This window comes from Narcine bancroftii, chromosome 6 (genome assembly GCF_036971445.1).
Source record: "Narcine bancroftii isolate sNarBan1 chromosome 6, sNarBan1.hap1, whole genome shotgun sequence".
In the NCBI taxonomy this organism is placed as follows: domain Eukaryota; kingdom Metazoa; phylum Chordata; class Chondrichthyes; order Torpediniformes; family Narcinidae; genus Narcine; species Narcine bancroftii.
In genome coordinates, this window is record NC_091474.1 from 11,599,297 (window position 1) to 11,618,222 (window position 18,926).

Here is an 18,926-nt window from a genome sequence, read left to right on the forward strand (position 1 = left end):
CCCCTTTTGAACCAGAGTCTCTATTTCAGTACATTGTGGTACTGGACTTCATTTATACCTTAAATAAGATCTTAACTGAAGATAGCATAAAAAGGAAAAATTTAAAACTCCAGTTTTATTCCTGATTTGTTCAAATGTCATAATTGTCCCTGCTCAAAACAATCTTCGATATATTTGATTTCACTCTGAAACCACATTTCTAGAATTTTATTATCAATTGTTAACAGAATTTTTATTTTGAGCTAGGGGTGTTTTGGGTGAGAGGCCTCCCCAACACCAATTTGACGATTGAATTTATTCCAAATAGTAATAATGTTTTGGTAAGGGGGCATCCTTAGGACCAAATAGTAATTTAGAATTTCATTTATATATAAAATTTTCTACTATCTTCTCACCAACCTTCGTTAAGGAGGGAGGTGACAAACTGCATTTGGGTTGCCCAGTAATATTTTTTAAAGTCCGGGAGCATTAATCCTCCCAGTTCATTATTCCAGGTTAATTTATTGATAGACTCTGAGAAACCTTCCATAGAATCTTCCTCATATATTTATTTAAATTCTGTAAAAAATCAAGGTACTAAAACCAGTAGGTTTTGGAAAAGTTATTGTAATTTAGGCAATATATTCATTTTTATACAATTGATGCTTGGAAGATTTATCCATTTATTGAAATCATCCTCAATTTTCCGAAGCAAGGGAAGATCATTAAATTTGTATAAATTCTGTAAGTTATTATCTATCTTAATACCTAAATATTTTGTCCTAATAAGCGGCCACTTAAATTGAGAGTCTCCTTTAACATGATCATAATTCCTACCCATAAGTGGCATAACTTTGTTTTTATCCCAATTAACTTTATAGTCCGAGAAAGTCCCGAAAAATTCCAAATTAGACTGCAATTTTTGTAATGAACTCTGAGTTTGTCAGATATATCAGAACATTGTCAGCAAATAAGATTGATTTTATGTGCTTCCTAGTTAACCATGAAGCCTTTTATGTCTGGATCTTGATGGATAGATTCACTAACGATTCAATAACCAGGATGAAAAGGGCTGGAGATAATGGACAACCTTGTCTACTAGATCTGGACAGTGGGAACACTGAGATTTTCCCTTTAGGCTCATAATTTAGAGCTTTAACCCAATTAATAAATACCTCTCCTGGCCCAAATTTTCCCAAAACTTTAAATAAATAGTCCTATTCCAGTCTGTCGAAAGCTTTCTACACATCTAAGGCCAGAGTGACACTCAATTCATCCCTTGATTATGCCAGATGAATAATACTGAGCAGTCTGCTAACATTGTCTGCAGACTGCCTCTTCTGTACTGCCAGTCTATTAGAGCTTTGCAATGATCTTGTAGTTTGCATTCAATACTGATATGGCCTGAAAGATGATGGTTTCAATGGGTCCCTCTTTTTTGGGAATCGTTGTAATAATTGCTACTGAGGACTGTGATAGAGTATGGGTTGCCACTGCTTGATCTAGTACCTTCATAGAGGTATCAATAAATCTTTAAATTCTTTATTAAACTTGGGTGGGAACCCGTCTTCTGGAATTTATTCCCTTTATTAAAGGGAGTGTTTAAATCCCTCTTCTTCTAGATTCAAATTTGGAAGGTCCCTTTGTGATGGTAAACGTTCTTTTATTGAAGTCCCCCACTGATTGAGATTCCTATCAAATTATTTAAAAGCTTCATTTATGTCCTTTTGTTTATAGAGTTGCTGAGGTTCTGATAAAAGAATAATTGAGAAATGTTACATTTTCTGTACCAACAAAGTAGGGGAATTGTGGGGGCCAAGGCTTACAAACTCTGCTTTGTGAAGTTTTAACCTCATTAGTTGTTCCATGTTGAAATTGAAGACATTAAAATGTTTAAAAAAAGCATAGTCACAATTTTATGCCCATTAAATCTAACCAAAGTGCTATGACCCATTGCAGATTCAGGAAAAATTTTTGGAATCTAGTTGCATATTTGAGTAAAATATTAAGCTCTTCAGATACTGATGTGTGCTAGTTTTTGAAATTTGCCATTCTCATCACAAGGCATCTTGCACAAGTTGTTACTGAAAACTACTACTGCAGCATTTGTTCTAAAAGAAATCTGAGGTCCATAATTTATAGGGATTTTGCTTGGTGTTTTGGGCATTTTGAGTTGTGTTTAAAAAAGAGACACCAATGAATTACATGGTCATCTATTTTGAAAGATGTACTTTGAATCATTGATAACTTTTGTATTTGGTGTAAACATTTGCTGATGCCATACCATAATTGCATATGAATTATTTTCACAACCTCTTAGAAGTCATCTTTGAGGAGGATTGACATTTGGATGCAATAGGATAAGAAATTTTTAAAATATTCAAATTACATTTTAAAATATTAAAACTAAATTGTGCAGTTAAAAACATATGGTGGAGGAACTCAGCAGGTCACATAGCAAAGGTAAAGGTATCTAACAAATTTTTCGGGTCTGTGCCCTTCAGGGGATGTGCAAAAAGCAGGTGGGTAGCTGAGTATAAAAGATGGGGGAGGAGAGAAGAAGGGGTGGGGAGGAGCACAGGCCAACAGGCAAAAGGCCAACAGGCAAAAGGCCATAATTGGACATGGAGAGGAGGACTGGAGATGAAAGGTGAAAATTGATTGAGGGAAGGAGGTGGCTCTGTGAATGCAGAGGTTAAAGACCAGGACATGTAAGTATAGGTGAATAGGAGAGATGGGGGTTGGGAGCTAAGGGAAACTGGAGGTCTGTTAATGCCATCTGGTTGATGGATGCCCAGACGAAATACGAGGTGCTCTTCCTAAATTTGTTGGTGGTCTCAGTCTGGCTGTCCACAAGCCAATGGACAGACATCTAGGAATGGGGAGGGGAACTGAAATGGGTTGCCACTGGAAGATCCCCACTATTGTGGTGGACAGATGAAATGCTCAACAAAGCGATTTCACAGTCTGTGTCCAGTCTCTCTGTAGAGGAGACCACAACAGCAGCTCTGGTTGCAGTACATAACCCCTGCAGATTCACAAGTAAAGTTTTGCTTCACTTGGAAGAACTGTTTGGGTCCCTGAATGGTGGTGACGAAGGAGGTGTGAAGCTTTTCAGTCCAGGGAGGTATGTGGTCAGATTTAATGAAAACCATTTGCCTTAGCTTGTTTTTCCCAAGTACCAACTGTTGTTTCCTACACATACTATCTGCCTAATCACCACTTACTTGTACAATATATAGTACTTTGTAATGGGCTTTTATCTTTTATCTGGTGGTTAATCTGCTAGATTCTCACCTGTGCTCAGAAATAAAGGTAGTATCTTTATTCTGCTTGAGTATTTGAGTATTTGGTTTATCACAAGATCATTTCTACAAGGCAGTAATCGAACCCTATTCCAATCATCATGAGTAATATTTGATTGCATGCATTGTAGTAAAATTCAAAACAGTCCTGTGTTGGAGTTAGGACTTGGAACAAGTTTTTAAATGTGCTAATAGGAACAGTAAAAGCTAATACGCCAAAATCTTATTTTGTAGAAAAGAAAAGATGTTACATTATAAGCAGAAAATTACATAACTTTAACAGTAATGGAGAATACCAAATGGGTGCAAATCCATCTTCTGCTTAAGAAAAATGAAATTCTTCCATTGTTCTTTGAGGCATAGTGACATAGACAAGTGCAAATCACAAAGCTTAGCAATTGCCAAGCAATATTTAAAAATGCAATTACAAAGTTGTTGTGATTAAAACTTTCTTGGCTTTAATAATCAATGTCGCTGCTGTTTTTGGCATTGTTTGCTTGCACAGTTTAAGAAATGATAGGGAAATTGGCCAATTGGAGCAGAATATGTACCACTGTGCCAATTTGAACTTAATACAAGGTATTTATATAAAATGTGCTTTTTAATCTATTTTATGTAGTGGAACATCTCCCTTGGCATGTCTGAATGCTATGCTTCACACTAATTCTCGTGCAGATGATGGAATGTTTTACAGACTTCCAGGGCGGATGGGTCTTTACACTTTGAAGGTAAGAACTATTGTTCCATTTGTTGCGGTAACTATAGGGATTTCCAAGCTTGCAGTTTGTAAGTAGCACAGGTGGCTTTTTAGCCAATGTACAAAATGTACTTCCATGTTCTTTAATTTGAACTTGCCCTTTTAAAAATGTTAACAATATTCTAATTTGGAATTTTAGTCTCTGAGATACCCGAATTCGGAACACCCTTCCAGAACTCCAGCCTCTTAAAGTTAATGGAAGAAGCCAGCAAGGAAGGTAGAACTGAGTTAATTGGATTTCAGAGACAGGAAGTATTGGGATCCAAGTGTCACATGCTCCCACAGACTGGCATTTGGACTATTCTGCTCTCATGATTTGTATTGTAATACTTCCCAAATTACATTTTGTATGGGTGCCTTCATTATAATGTTAAAGGTATAGTTGCTAAGGAAATACATTCAGAATAAAGTTCCTGTTCTCTTTTTGTTCTGCACAAAATGGACTTTATAATTTTTTTCCTCTCACTGTTCCCTTTATCCCTACGCCCCTCACAATGTCTAGAATGTCCAGTAATAATCTTCTGAGAGCATTGACTTTTGAGTGTATTATTAGTATCATTTTTAAGTTGTCTGTCTTTGTAGTGGAATTTATCCTTGAAGATGTAGCTAGAATTTGAGGGTGTGTTTCACATAACCGTGAGGATTTATAAATTGTGATTCAATTGAGTTCTTGTTGACCAATACATTTTATAATTAACATCTTCCCTCTCTAACATTGTATGGAATTAAACTGTCCGCAATAAGCCTTTTAAAGTGCGTGTTTTTCACTAAGTTTAATCTCTACAATATCAAAGTAGTAACTGCAAAATTTTGAGGAGCTGCGGAAAGCAGTTGTTTCTGCTTGCTTTTAATAAGTAGCAAGGCTCCACTTTGAGACAAATGTAGTGCTAGCATGCAGACTAATCATTGCTGTAATTAAATTTCATAGTTTCCTTTCTCGTGGAAGTTTCAAACATGAAAGACTTGCACAATACTGAATATTTTCTGCATTTTTTTATAATCTGTTTGCAAGCACCTGTTCTAGTTATTTATGATATTGGTATACTGCATCAAGATTCCACTATATTGAATTGATTGAGATTGGTGTGGATAGAAGGCTTGAAAATATCATATTTTGATGTCTATTGAAATGCACTGAATCTTTAAAATCCTGATTTAACACATGATTGATGGTTGTCTGTATATGTATCAGTGCATGTGTTCTGGGCAAGAATTATGATTGATGGCTGCACAAGCTGAATTGAAATAAAAGTCTGGCTGCTTCAATTACTTGCTAAATCCTTCAGTTTTTGTGATTAAATTGTGGGATGGATTTTTTTTTCTTTTAAGTCAACTGCTAAAAGTGAAGGTTCAGGACCCACTAAACCAAAATTGAAGAGAAGAAATGATTCAAAGCATAGACATTAAAACTGTAAATGAAATACTGAAGGCAGAATGAAAGACTTTTCATATGTCCTGGGATCACAAGAGAAAAGAGCAGAAGTAGGCCCATTGGGCCTATCTAGTCTGTTGTACCATTTTAATTATGAGCTGATTCATCCACCCACTCGTCCTCAAATACCTGTCAATCTCTGCCTTAAATATACTCAATGACCTCGCTTCCACAGCTGCCTGTGGCAACCAGTTCTACAGACTCTATGCCCTCTGATTAAAAATATTTTTTTGCATCTTTGTTTTAAATTGATACCCATTTATCCTGAAATTATGCCCAACCATGGGAAATATCCTTGGCACATCTAATCTGTCCAGGCCTTTCAGCATTTGAAATGCCTCTGAGCCCCACACCCCCCCCCCCCCCCCACCACCTCATCCTTCTGTGCTGTGGAGGGAATTGAGCAAAAAATATATTAAAAGAGGTTTCATTTGAGTTCATGTGGCAGTAAGATAGTAAGAGCTGCCTAAGGGAAATCTGAAGGTTTTAAAGAAGTGCTGGTTGTCATATTGACAACTGGGAAAGCTGGTGGGTGGTGTGATTGATAGGAATTTAAGAAATTAAAAGCAGAGGGGGGTTGCTTCAGGTGGTAAATGAGTGTATTTGTATGAATTGAGTGCTGGAATTCCCATATATGCACCTTGGTAAAGCAATATCAGTGTGGGCAAAAAAGGATTAGAATGGTGAAACCTGGCTTTATTTTGGAACCATCTGCTTCAGTGGAATAATTGGAAAAGTAGAAAACTATTGGGTAAAAAATTTGAAAAAGCATTTTTCTTGATGCGCAATGCATACGATGTTGAGGTCTGGATAGACTGAAAGTTGGTATGTGAGGCTTTTTTTTAAACTATAATTGGTACTTTTACACTGAGATCCCAGTAAATTGGCATGCCAACGACCCATGTTTAAAGTCAGGTAGGATCTGAGCGTTCACACTGAACCAAGGAAAGCCAGTTCACTGTGACCTTTTACATAGGGACCCAGCATCCCGGTGCAAAAGGAGGCGGGACCTGCAGCATTACAGCGTTGGCGTCCTGGGAAGGCGAGTAAGCCTTTTACACTGGAGCCGACGCGAAATGCATCGGCTCTGGTACTACCTACCTTGGTGGGTAAGTACCAGGATGAAAATGACCCACCACCCCCACCCATAGCATTTTGGTTGCATTCACACAGGTAAGTGAAACAGTGAAAAGGCGGTTAATTACAGTCTTTCATGTCCTTTGGAATCAAATTAGTGGCAAAATAGATGAGGGGGGTTGTTGGATGAATGGAATGCACAATTGATATGAAGATGGCCGAGTAGAGGGAATCAATATTTTTCACAGAAGACTTCATTGTATAAATGTGTGAGACATAAAAGCAATTGTCAAAACACAGTGACGGCTGGACATTCAGATGAGTTTTGGTGAATTGTATGAGCAGTGCGTGACTTAAAAGCAGCAAGGATGCTGATGAGTAGCACAGTGTTGAACCCTAACTTAGCACAGGCCATTGATGAATAATGATGATGTTTGTTGTGATATACATTATATAATACACTGTAGATTTGTTGACCCCCCCTCCCCCTCTTTTCCCTCCTTTTTGCTTGGCCCAAAAATCAGGTGTTTTTGTATGACCCTTGTAAAAGTGGACTTCCTTTGGCCCTGGCTGACCACCCATTTGAGCTCCTGACAGCAGATCTTTTCCCCTGCCGCTTGCCCATCCGAGCTCCTGTCTATGGTCCCTTGCCCTGGCTGCCTGCCCATGAGAGCTCTCGACTGCAGTTCCTCGCGTCATCCTCCCGCCCATCTGAGGTCACGATCTCAGATCCTTATCCTGGCCACCTGCCCTTCTGAGTTACCACCGTCCCAATCGTGGACCTACAACCCAGTCCCAGACATCCAAACGCTTGAGGCCTTGAGCAATGCATGTACTTACCGAGGTAAAATGTTTGACCCATGTAAAAGTTGACCCTCCCCTTTTTTTGTCTGAAATTCAACAATTGCATGAATATATATGGTACATGTACACTGAAATTCTTGCTGCAATTCAATCAATACTCGATTACTATAGTTTACATTAAATTTAAAAAAGACAATAAAAACGAGATCATTGGTTACATTTAAGGATAGACTGGAGAGGAGAGGACTGGAGGGGCGGGTGCTGGTCAGTGGGACTAGGAGGGTGGGGATTTGTTACGGCATGGACTAGTAGGGCCGAACTGGCCTGTTCTGTGCTGTGTGGTTATATGGTTAAAAAGACATTCAATTGCCATAGTGCAAGGAAAAAAATTGATGTAATAATCGTGTAGACAGCCTTTTTTGTGTTGTCAGAGCAGTTCATGATTAGTGTTACAAGGGGAAGTTCAAGAGCCTGATGACTGGAAACTGCGGTTGAACTGAGAGGTGTTAGATTGCAGTGAAAAAAGGTTGTGACCAGGTTAATGGGTCAGTTATGATGTTGGCGATCTTCTTGAGGTAGTTGGTGCCTCATGTAGATGTCACGTGAATAAAAGGCAATGCCTTTTCCCTCTCCTCTATTGTGCCTCCCTTAAGTTAATTGGTTGGTTCTGGTTCCTGAGGTGAAGATTGACCAGTTCATTCGGTGGGTTAATTAACATTATTGACCACATATTTTTCATTGTGTGTGAAGATGGAGCATGCTTTGTATTGACTTATTTTTCTCCTACCAAATTGTCTTTTTTTTTTAGACCATTATTAATTATGCTAATAATGGATACGAGACCAACAAATTGACTTACCAATCTAACTTGGTTGTCCTATTTTTCCTCTACTTCATCTTCTATTTTTGAGAAGGGATGATGTCAGTGTTTTTGTGATAGTGGTAACTGTAAGAATGCAATATCTTTTTCCCTGGCAAATTTGAGTTTAATGTGGGGAAGTATAAGGTCATGTGCTTCAGTGAGAGAAATCAATGGTGGATCTTTATCTGAACGAAGAGAGTGCAAGTGAGTGAATGTCAAGGATAAACATATTCTAGTGTATGAATTTTTTAAAAAAACTATTGGAAAAGGGCTGCAGTAGGTTTTGTTGCATTAATGAACCTCCTCAGTTGAAATACTTTGTACTGGGATGAGGGGATTATGTAGTAGGAAAGACTATTTTGGGTCTATATTCCTCAGTTTAGAAAAATGAGAGGCAACCTTATTCAAATATGGGATTCTAAGAGAACTTAACAGAGTAGAGAGTGGAATGTTTTCATGAGTGAGAGAATTTCAATCAAGGAGACATAGCTACAAAATAAGGGATGGCCATTTAAAACTTGATTAGACATTTCTTCCCTTAGCAATTTCTGGTGGTAGCTAGGTCATTAGAAGTATTTTGGAAATGGACGTGGAAAAATATTTGCTTGGTAGAAGAGGATAAATAAGTGGCATAGAAGAAGGTTTGAGACAAGTGCAGATCAACCATGATCATATCCACAGCAGGGCAGGCATGATGTGCCTGATGACCTCCTCCTGTTCCTGTTTTCTTTTGTATATCACTTTCATCACAATTCCATGGCATAACTTTGAATTTTGGTTGTGTTCAAAAAGTTAGTACATTCAATCTTTATGTTGTTGGGTGAGATGCAACAGTTCACAGCTGAACAGTTCCACAAACAAGGCAGATAATAATAAGACAATTTAATATATGTAACCTGTAGAAAGTTGTTGTTTTATTACAAAAAATTAAAGATAATTAGTTGGAATGAAGATGTCAATGGAATTACAACACTGATAATATTAAACAATGAGCCTTCTTCCAGTAGTATAACCAAATAATCTCTTGCAATTTCTGTCTGAGCTGTTCAGCAATCTTATACTGTGATCCCCAAATATTTCCTCTATTTATAATCCGAGGGAATGTAACAAAATTACCAGTAAGATGAAAATGGTTACAGATAAGTTGTCTGCACTTCATTTCCATTAATTCAACGAGGATTTGTTAAAGTGGTTCCGTTTTATTTCTAATAATCTATTCTAGGAGAAAAATAGCACAGTAGTTGCATAACTGGACCATTAATATAGAAATTATAAACTCAAATTGTGCAAGGCAAGTTGTGAAATTCCACAGTAAACCTGGTTGAAAATGGCCTCAAAAACTGCTACATTGTATTAAGTAATTCAAGAATGGCCTTCAGACAAAGAAATGCGATTTTAGTGTCTGGTGCTCCATCTGCATAATTTTAATATCATCTGATTGACCGTTTATGCTTTAAAGGAAGCTCGAATTGAGGAATAAATAATTGCTCCTCTCAATATACTTGTTAAATTCTTTTCATGTATTAATAATACAATTTTAATCCTTTAAACATGCAGTTTTTAATAATGTCTTCATATTCTGATGAGAAATATCATCTCTCACCTGCACTGATATGTAAAAATATTCTTGCCTGTCTCAAATTCATCTGTTGATAATCTATTTGTATGAATAGTCTTAATCTTGTTAATCAGTGGCACAGAAATTTGAACTAAATAAAGGTAGTGGATAAATTGTGTTTGGCCTCCTAAATGGTTTCCAATAAATTGCTCAGGAGCTTTTCTGCTTGAACCTCAAATGATTTGAAAATGCACTTCATCAACTCTAGCATCTAACATATTGGCTTCAATAGAAATATTTAACTCTGTTCCTCATTTTTAACACATTATTTGGTATGATGCAAACCATCATCTCTTGTAATTTCCTTTTCATGTTGTCTACTAATTACCTAAGAACCAATTAACTTCCCTTCAGAAAAAAAACTGCTAATTGGATTGAGAAGACTTTCAATTATGTCCTGCAATCCTTTGAAAGTTATTTTAATGCTAACTCGTGATTTTTTTGGTATATGCCTTCCCTGACCTGAAACACATAATTCTATTTATTTATTCCATCTAGGCTTGTTTAACTATTTATTTATTTTATGGTGGTATCTGTGCAGTCCACCATTCAACCACTGGCACAACATCCAGCCCACACATGGTAAGAGGTTGCCTGCCCCTGTAAAATTTATCTTTTCAGGGCAGGAATCTGTAATGGTAATTTTTGTTTGCCCACACTAGATATGGTTGGCTTTGGGAAAAATATTGATAAGGGGCAGCCAATTAATATGCTGAAGTTGCGGAGCAGGGAGAACATGGTGATAGTCATATGCAATATTGACATCATTGCTATTTTTGGAGTTTTGTTCCAGGTAACGTACTTTCTTAATCATATGGAGTTGAATACTTGTTCAACAATATGAAGCATGCTCACCAGAATGAGTTAAAGAAATTGCCTGCAGGTTAGCTATTTATTGATTTTTATGCTTTGTACAATGGTTTGGTCTTTGTCTACAGGTAGTGTTGTGACAGATGATGATGGACCTTTTGACAGTGAAGCTTCTGCATAACCATTGCTTTTAGATATGAATACACATTAGTGACCACGCTGTTTGTAATGAAGCTGAAGAAGAATGAGAATGGAGAGAATGCAAAGAAGATGAACTGGTTGTTCGGAATGATGGACAAATGGGTGTTTGATGTGTTGTGGGGAATATGTGGGGAATATATCCTTGATTCTAGCTTGGATTTGAGAAACGATATGCGATTTTTGCACATGAATAAGGAATTTCTTACTGGAATTCTGCCATCTGCTGCAGTGCTTTCACTGTTATTGGCTGGCTTTAAAATATTTGTCAGGTGTGCAGTGATTCAGAATCATTCCTGTTGATGTTGCCCCATAAGCAATGAACAGTGAAACCCCACTGAATTACCCTGGAATCTTATTTTTTATGACTAGGTCCCAAAAAGGAAATACTTATAAAGCCTTAAATTTATAACCTTTTGATTGGTGAGTTATTCATACAATGAATAACTAGCACATGGAAAGGTTTCTCAATTCGTTTAAAATTAATTCATCATAGATAGTAGATGCTGCAGAAACAGTTTGATGGCTCTTGGCTGAGTCGATGTATGTTAACACATGTCTAATTTGAATACTTGCTCATGGTCTGTACCCAGTTATTTTCTTCTTGGTATAAGAAACTGGTAGATTGCATGATGGTTATTATTTTAAAGAAAACTGTTAACTCCTTCCTTCTGCCACCAGCCTGGTAACATCTTCTGACGTCAAATATGTAACCCCTAGGTCCTGCTTCTCCAAGCATACGTCTAAGTACTTTTGAAATTTCCAGTCCTGGATTAACGTATTGCAGGGCCTATAGCAAATATTTTAAAGGGGCCCTAAATAGTACCGCTGGTGCATGCACAGTGATGGGGAAACACCTGAAATTACACCTTCACTTAAGTTACTCTCCTCTCTCATTGGGGGACGCAGCCTCTTCCTGCCTACCAGGACGGGGGCTGTGGCCCACTACCTGTTAAAACATGGCAGCGGCTGGTGGCATGTGGGATCAATGGCCGCCTCACACAGCTGGAACCGCTCTGCATTTCCCTGTTGCTGACAGATCAGTTCCAGCTGCATGGGGGATTATGGGTAACCAAGACGGCCATTGTTCCCGCATTAAGCTGTTGTGCGAGTTGCCGGGGACAATCTTTGTTAATGACCCCAATTAAACTTAAGGTTAGCAATTTTAGCCAATTATCAACTTTAATCAGGGTTATTAACACAGACTATCAGTGGAATCTGATAGCTGCTGCAAAAATATGAAAATGATTCTCATAATTCATAGCACATAAATGTGGGGACCCTTGAAATGACGGGGCCTGTAGCATTTGCTACTCTCACTACTACATTAATCTGGCCCTGCCTGTCTCAATCATTCTTTCAGGCAGTGGGTTTAAAATTTCATACCACCCCAGGTATAGACTTATTTCCTCTTCTCCCTTCTGATCCTTCAACCAATTGCTTCAAATCAATGCTCCTGTTTTTTGTTTTGATTGCTTGGTTAAGAGAAATTTGACCTGATTAGAGCTCATAATTTTATGCTGCTTAATAACCCTTCACTTTCTCTGTTCAAAAGGGAAAAACAATCTTTCACCTTGACTACAAATTTTTGCAGTTCTGATAATGTTCTTGCAAAATGTTCTGCACTCTGACTTTCTGGAACATTCGTATCTTTCCAATTGTGGTGGTATAATTTTTGTTAGAAACAATTTTAGATGTTATATTGTTCAGTTTGTGTAATGGAGAATGGCATTCCATGTACCTTAAACTATATAATCTCTTCACCGTGCTGCATTTTAGGGATTGTTGTGAGTGAGAAACAGGTTTGTTAGGTCTTAAAGGCAAGGACTCTGAACACAGTCTTGATGTGGAAGGATTTTATTTACAGAAGGCAAATGTGGAAAATGGTAACTGATGCCACACACACGCACAATATGAACTGGAACATACAATGATCAAGGAAAAATCACCACGATGCTCAACCACCCCTTGACTCATCAGTGCAGGCACGGCTCGATGCTGCAAGGGACACTAATTAAATGCTCCCAAGCCTTTTAACAGTGCACTTCTTACCAACAGTTTCTCCATCACCCTTCCACATTTCTAGGCCTGGAGTGAAGTAGCATAGTCCAAAGCTGGCAAAGAGAGAGGGGGAACAAAGAGCACATGACACCTTTTATAGTGCTGAAGTGTCCAGCCCATATCATTTACAGGGATCAATGGCTCAGTGCCAGGGTTAATCCAATTATAACAGCCAATGGCCCAAGGCCAAGTACAGGCAGGCTGGAGAGTGCAGTCCAGTGTAATTTACAAGGATCCAACGGCAAGGTGTGTACTAATGGGTGGGGCAGAACCAAACCTTGATTGGCAGTGGTAGGGGGCCATGCTGTCACGTGACCACCACAACTCTTCCCAGTTCAGGGATCTACGTATATTCCCTCTGCCATCAGATTCCTGACTCCAGGGTCCCTATGTGTAGTATGTTTTTATTTATTGTGTATTCCTCTGCATTTTCATATCTCCCCAAATGTATCCCTTTTCTCTGGATTGAATTTGCTACTTTTTAGTCCATTTGAGCAGTCCATCTGTATCTTAAGGCAGTCAACCTTTCCTCGCTGTCTACAACACTGTTTTGTGTTAGCTGCAAATTTCTTTATATTGGCCCATGCATGTAAATTTAACTTGTTAATGAGCACTACAAACAGCCAGGGGTTAGATATTGAAATCTGCATAACCTTGCTGGAAGCATCCTTTCATGTGCAAATTCATCTGTTGCCTTTGATTTCCTGCCCCTTAACCAATTTTGGATCCATTTTGTCACTCCTTTGGATTGTATTGGTTTTAACTTTTTTCAAAAACCTGCATGTGGGAGTTTTCGAAAATCTGCGCTATTAAGCCTCCGTGTTCTCAAAAGAAAATATTCAGGTATAGCTTCTTTCAAATATCCATGCTCACAGTCAATCAATGCCTTTTTAAGGAAAGCTTTCTACTCTCAGAATTGAACCCAATGATTTGCTTACCTAAAGAACATGCCTACCTCTCAATCTATGGCTTATCTTTTATCACCAGTGCCACTTCCTGCACTTGACCCATATCCCATGATTTCCTTAATATTCCAAATCTCTCATGCTGTCTTGCAAACATGAATTAAAAAAGAAAGAGGCTATTGTCACCTCTGAGTCCTGCACTGTCTGTAACCTCATCTTTGCATCCCTCCTATTCATGATAGCCTTAATCCCCAGATTTAACAAGAATCTACCCACCCATTCCCCTCAAAAAAAGTATTGTCTCTGCTTACATCAGTTTTTGAAGAACGGAGTTCCAAAGACTGAGGAGGAAATGTCCAATCTGCTGAGGGCAAAAACATGGGCATTTAAGACCAGGGATCTAGATCTGTACAAGAAGACTGGGTATGATCTGCGGAAGGCATCTCTGAAGCAAAGTGCCAATTCCGGAGGAAGTTAGAGACTGAGACAGATACACGCCAACAAAGTGTGGACAAACACCATAGATGGCTGCGATGCTTCATTACCCAATGAGCTGAATGCCTTCTATGACTCCTTTGAGAATAAGAATGAAACAGTGCGTACTAGAATCCCTGCAAAGGCTGAGGACCCTGTGATATCTGTCTCTGAGGATGATGTTAGAACACCTCGCAAGACATCAGGCCCTGCCGGTGTACTTGGTAGGGAACTGAAAATCTGCGCCAACCAACTAGCCGGAGTGTTCAGACAATTTCAACTTCTCATTGCTGCAGTTAGAGGTTCCCACCTGCTTCAAAAGGGCATCAATCATCCCGGTGCCCAAGAAGAGTAGTGTGAGTTGCCTCAACGATTATCACTCAGTAACACTAACTTCTACTATGATGAAATGCTTTGAGAGGTTTGTCATGGCCAGAACTAACATGTACCTAAGCAAAGGTCTGGACCCACTGCAATTTGCCTATCGTCACAATCACTCCACAGCTGATGCAATATCACTGGTTCTTCCCTCACCTTGAAAATAGTAATTCATTCATACGGCTGCTTTTCATCGACTAAAACTCAGCCTTCAATACCATTATTCCCTCAGTGCTGGTCAAGAAGCAACAAACTCTGGGCCTTTGTACTCTCCTCTCCAACTGGATCCTTTACTTTCTCATTGGAAGACCACAATCAGAATGAATTGGAAATGTCTCCTGATTATCAACACAGGTGCACCCCAAGGATGTGTGCTTAGCTCACTGCTCTACTTATTATATACCCATGACTGTGTGGCCAGGCACAATTCCAGTGCTATCTACAATTTGGTGATGACCCCACAGTTGTCAGCAGAATCACAAATGGCAATGAGGAAGTATACAGGAGGCAGATAGATTAGCTCATTGAGTGGTGTCACTCCAACAACCTTGCACTCAACATTAGCAAAACCAAGAAGATGATTGTGGACTTCAGGAGGAAGTCAGGGGAACATGACCCAATTCTCATTTGAGGGTTCAATAGTGGAGAAAGAGTTCCAAATTCCTCAGTGTCAACATCTCTGAGGATCTATCTTGGAGCCTCCATGTTGATTCAATCACGAAGAAGGCTCGCCAACTGCTATCCTTTAGAGGTGTTTGAGGAGATTCGGTATATTTCCAAAGACTCTTTTTAAAAGCTTCTACAGGTATACCATGGAGAGCATTCTGGCTGGTTGCATCACTGTCTGGTATGGAGATGCCAAATCTCAGGACAAAAAAAAACTCAAGGGTTATTAACTCAGCCTGCAACATCACAGGCACCAGACTTCATTCCATTAAGGACATCTACACGAGGGGGTGTCTATACTCAAAGAACCCCACCACCTGCTACCATCGGGGGAAAAAGTGCAGGATCCTGAAGACGAGCACTCAGTGGTACAAGGACAGCTTCTTCCCCTCTGCCATCAGATTCCTGAATAATCAATGAACCAAAGACACTGCCTCACTTGCATGATTTTTAAAAATATTTATTGTCAGATAGTTTTAATATGAATGTTTGCTCTGTGATGCTGCTGCAATCACCAAATTTCATGACTGGATCATGACAATAAATTCTGATTTGCCTTAAATGAGCAATCCCTTAATTTGGAGCAGTGATTTTTAGATATAGATTCTGCCACAGAAAGGAACGTTTTATCCATATCCACCCTGTCAATATACTCAGTAGCTTGAGAGATCATCCCACGAGTCGAAAAATTGCTGCTTGCCTTAGACTTGATTGGCCTACCTCTTGATCGTCCATCCAGAGTAAACCTAACTGTGTCTATTCTGTCAAACCTTGCAGAAGAAAGTATTTCAGTGTTATAACCTTCTACTTCTAAGATCAAGAGTATTCTTCCACAATTAAGACCCAGAGACGTGATGCTTTCTCATCCTTAGACTAACATGGCTACTAATACACAGGGTTACATATATGGAAGGGTGACATCATGACATGGGCATCATGATATCCAGCAAAGCTTATACCTGGCAAGTATAGTTCCAGATTGCCATATTTTCCTTTGTATGATAAGCCAAGATCCAAGGAATCAATCTGGTTAACCTTTGTTGCACACCCTCCAGCAGAATACATCTTCTTTGGGTGGGAAGACGACCTGGGCATTGTGTTCATACTGTGGGATCATGGGTACTCCATGTTTAATTGCACCAAAACATCTGAGCTCTTAATTCAAATCTTCTTTAAAATAAAGACCATAAATATTATTTTAGCTTTGTAATTGCTGAATTATGAATTAAGTTTCAATGAGATTTCTGGAAGTGCCTTTCAACACTTCTAGAAGTAAAACACAGAAGTCTCCAGATACCATTTTTTAATATTTATAATCAAAATTGATAAGCTCTCATTTCTCCACCTATCATTCTATCTGCCATGTAGTCTGTTGATATGCCTTTAAAGCCCCTCATCATCTTGCTTGGAATTTGCCATTCTTCTCGACATTGTATCATTAACAAAGTGTTTACATTATTACTTAAATAACTTTATTTGGAAATTGATAGAGATGCTGAACAGTTAGGGCCGCAGCACAGAACATTACAGCTTCTTCCAATCTGAAAATGTCCGATAGAACATTACAGCTTCTTCCAATCTGAAAATGTCCGATAGAACATTACAGCTTCTTCCAATCTGAAAATGTCCGATAGAACATTACAGCTTCTTCCAATCTGAAAATGTCCGATAGAACATTACAGCTTCTTCCAATCTGAAAATGTCCGATAGAACATTACAGCTTCTTCCAATCTGAAAATGTCCGATAGAACATTACAGCTTCTTCCAATCTGAAAATGTCCGATAGAACATTACAGCTTCTTCCAATCTGAAAATGTCCGATAGAACATTACAGCTTCTTCCAATCTGAAAATGTCCGATAGAACATTACAGCTTCTTCCAATCTGAAAATGTCCGATAGAACATTACAGCTTCTTCCAATCTGAAAATGTCCGATAGAACATTACAGCTTCTTCCAATCTGAAAATGTCCGATAGAACATTACAGCTTCTTCCAATCTGAAAATGTCCGATAGAACATTACAGCTTATTGAAGAGTTGTTGAAAGTCAAAAAGTATATCATTTCAATTCTGCTGGTGGCATCCTCAGTTGAAGCTTGATACTTTGTAAACACTATTTCTCTTTTGGAAATCCAAGTTTTATTTTTTCGTTTTTTTTAAAATGTGCAGCGTACAACTTGGTAGATTCCAGGATTTTGCTTAAATTAATACAAGGCTAAATGTTTTTTTCCCCCCCCTCTAATTTTGAATATGTAGGAACTGCTTTGGAGTCGATGGAACTTTGGAAGACTAAAACTTATGCATGAACTATCTCAAGAGCCTCTCTTAAAGCTTCGATGCAGGACATTGAATGCTAGGGGTTTGTCAACTTTTAGTTACTTTAATTAGTCCAATACCTTTTTTTGTTTTCAACTCTTGCTAATTTTATTGGACTCCTTATCCACCTGGTTTCAGTTCATTATTTACATAAAGCTTTCAACTTTGTCCTATATTTAACAAGATAATAGTATGGCTAGAATATTTTTCCAGTTTTCTTTTGATGTTTTAAAAAGATATAATTGTACTAAAAATGATGTAGATCAAACTTATAGATGAGAGTAGTGTGGTTCATGTAGAAAAAGACAAAGTTCAGCAAGATCTTTGACAAAGTACACATGGAAAGCTGATTTCATAGATTGTAGCCAATGGGATCCAAGACCAGCTGGATTCAAAGCTGGGTTAGGAACATGGTGGTGGAGGTTTATTTTTGTGATTTGGAAGCCTGTGATCAGTCGTGCATCACGGATTGGAGTTAGCACACTTAATGGTTTTCATATGCATGGCTGAGTTGGATACACATAGGAGATATGATTAGTCTGTTTCAGATGACATGAAATTTGGTGGTTTTGAATACAAGAAGAGTCTTGTTTCACAAAATTGTATTCTTCATCTGTTAAGTTGCGCAGAGTCAAGGCAGATGGAATTTAATTTTGAAGATCGTGAAGGGAAGTCTAGGGACATGGGAAAGTGTCAAGAAACAGTGGCTTTTGTGCACAAAACCATAGATTGGCTGTAAGTGGCAGTGCAGTAAGATAGGATGGTGCAGAAGGCATACGGAATGCTGAGAAGTCTGCAGATGCTGGGATTGTAGTGCTGTACACAGAAGAAGAGGAGAAACTCAGCAGGTTACGTGGCATCTATTGGCAGTAAAGGGTAACCAACATTTTGGACCTGAGATCTTTATCATGGTGTGATCAAAAAGCAGTCAGCACCTGAATAAAAAGGCTGAGGGACGAGAGAAAAGGCAGGGGGAGGAGAACAGGCTAATAGGTGAGGGGGTCATAGGTGGATATGGGTGGGAGGGTAGAAAAGAAATTAAAACTGAGGTGATAGGGGAAGGGGAAGGTTTCAGAATGGAGGGGGATGGGGAGCCAGAGGAAAGGAAACCTAGGGATGGGAGAAGGTTTTAACAGATATTGGGGAGGTCCATGTTAATGCTGCCTGATTGAAGGATGCCCAGATGGAATATTTGGTGTTCTTCCAATTTGTGGGTATCCTTGGTTTGGTAGTGGATAGACATATGGGAATGATGTGTGAAATTAAAATTGTTGACCACTAGGAG

At 38.7% G+C, this 18,926-nt stretch overlaps 1 protein-coding gene across 5 annotated transcripts in view; it reads left to right on the plus strand.

Annotated features, from left to right (window-relative positions):
• Positions 1-18,926, plus strand: part of asxl1 (ASXL transcriptional regulator 1) — a 90,476-nt gene that overhangs the window by 26,854 nt on the left and 44,696 nt on the right. For 2 of the 5 annotated variants that reach the window (XM_069883956.1, XM_069883952.1), the window contains one exon: positions 3,904-4,012. The exons of 1 other annotated variant lie outside the window; for it this stretch is intronic. In XM_069883956.1, the coding sequence (XP_069740057.1) occupies positions 3,904-4,012 (109 nt within the window). Of the gene's footprint in view, positions 1-3,903; positions 4,013-4,180; positions 4,259-9,786; positions 10,718-18,926 lie in introns of those variants that run through there. 2 more of the 5 variants (XM_069883954.1, XM_069883955.1) reach the window with 2 other exon arrangements.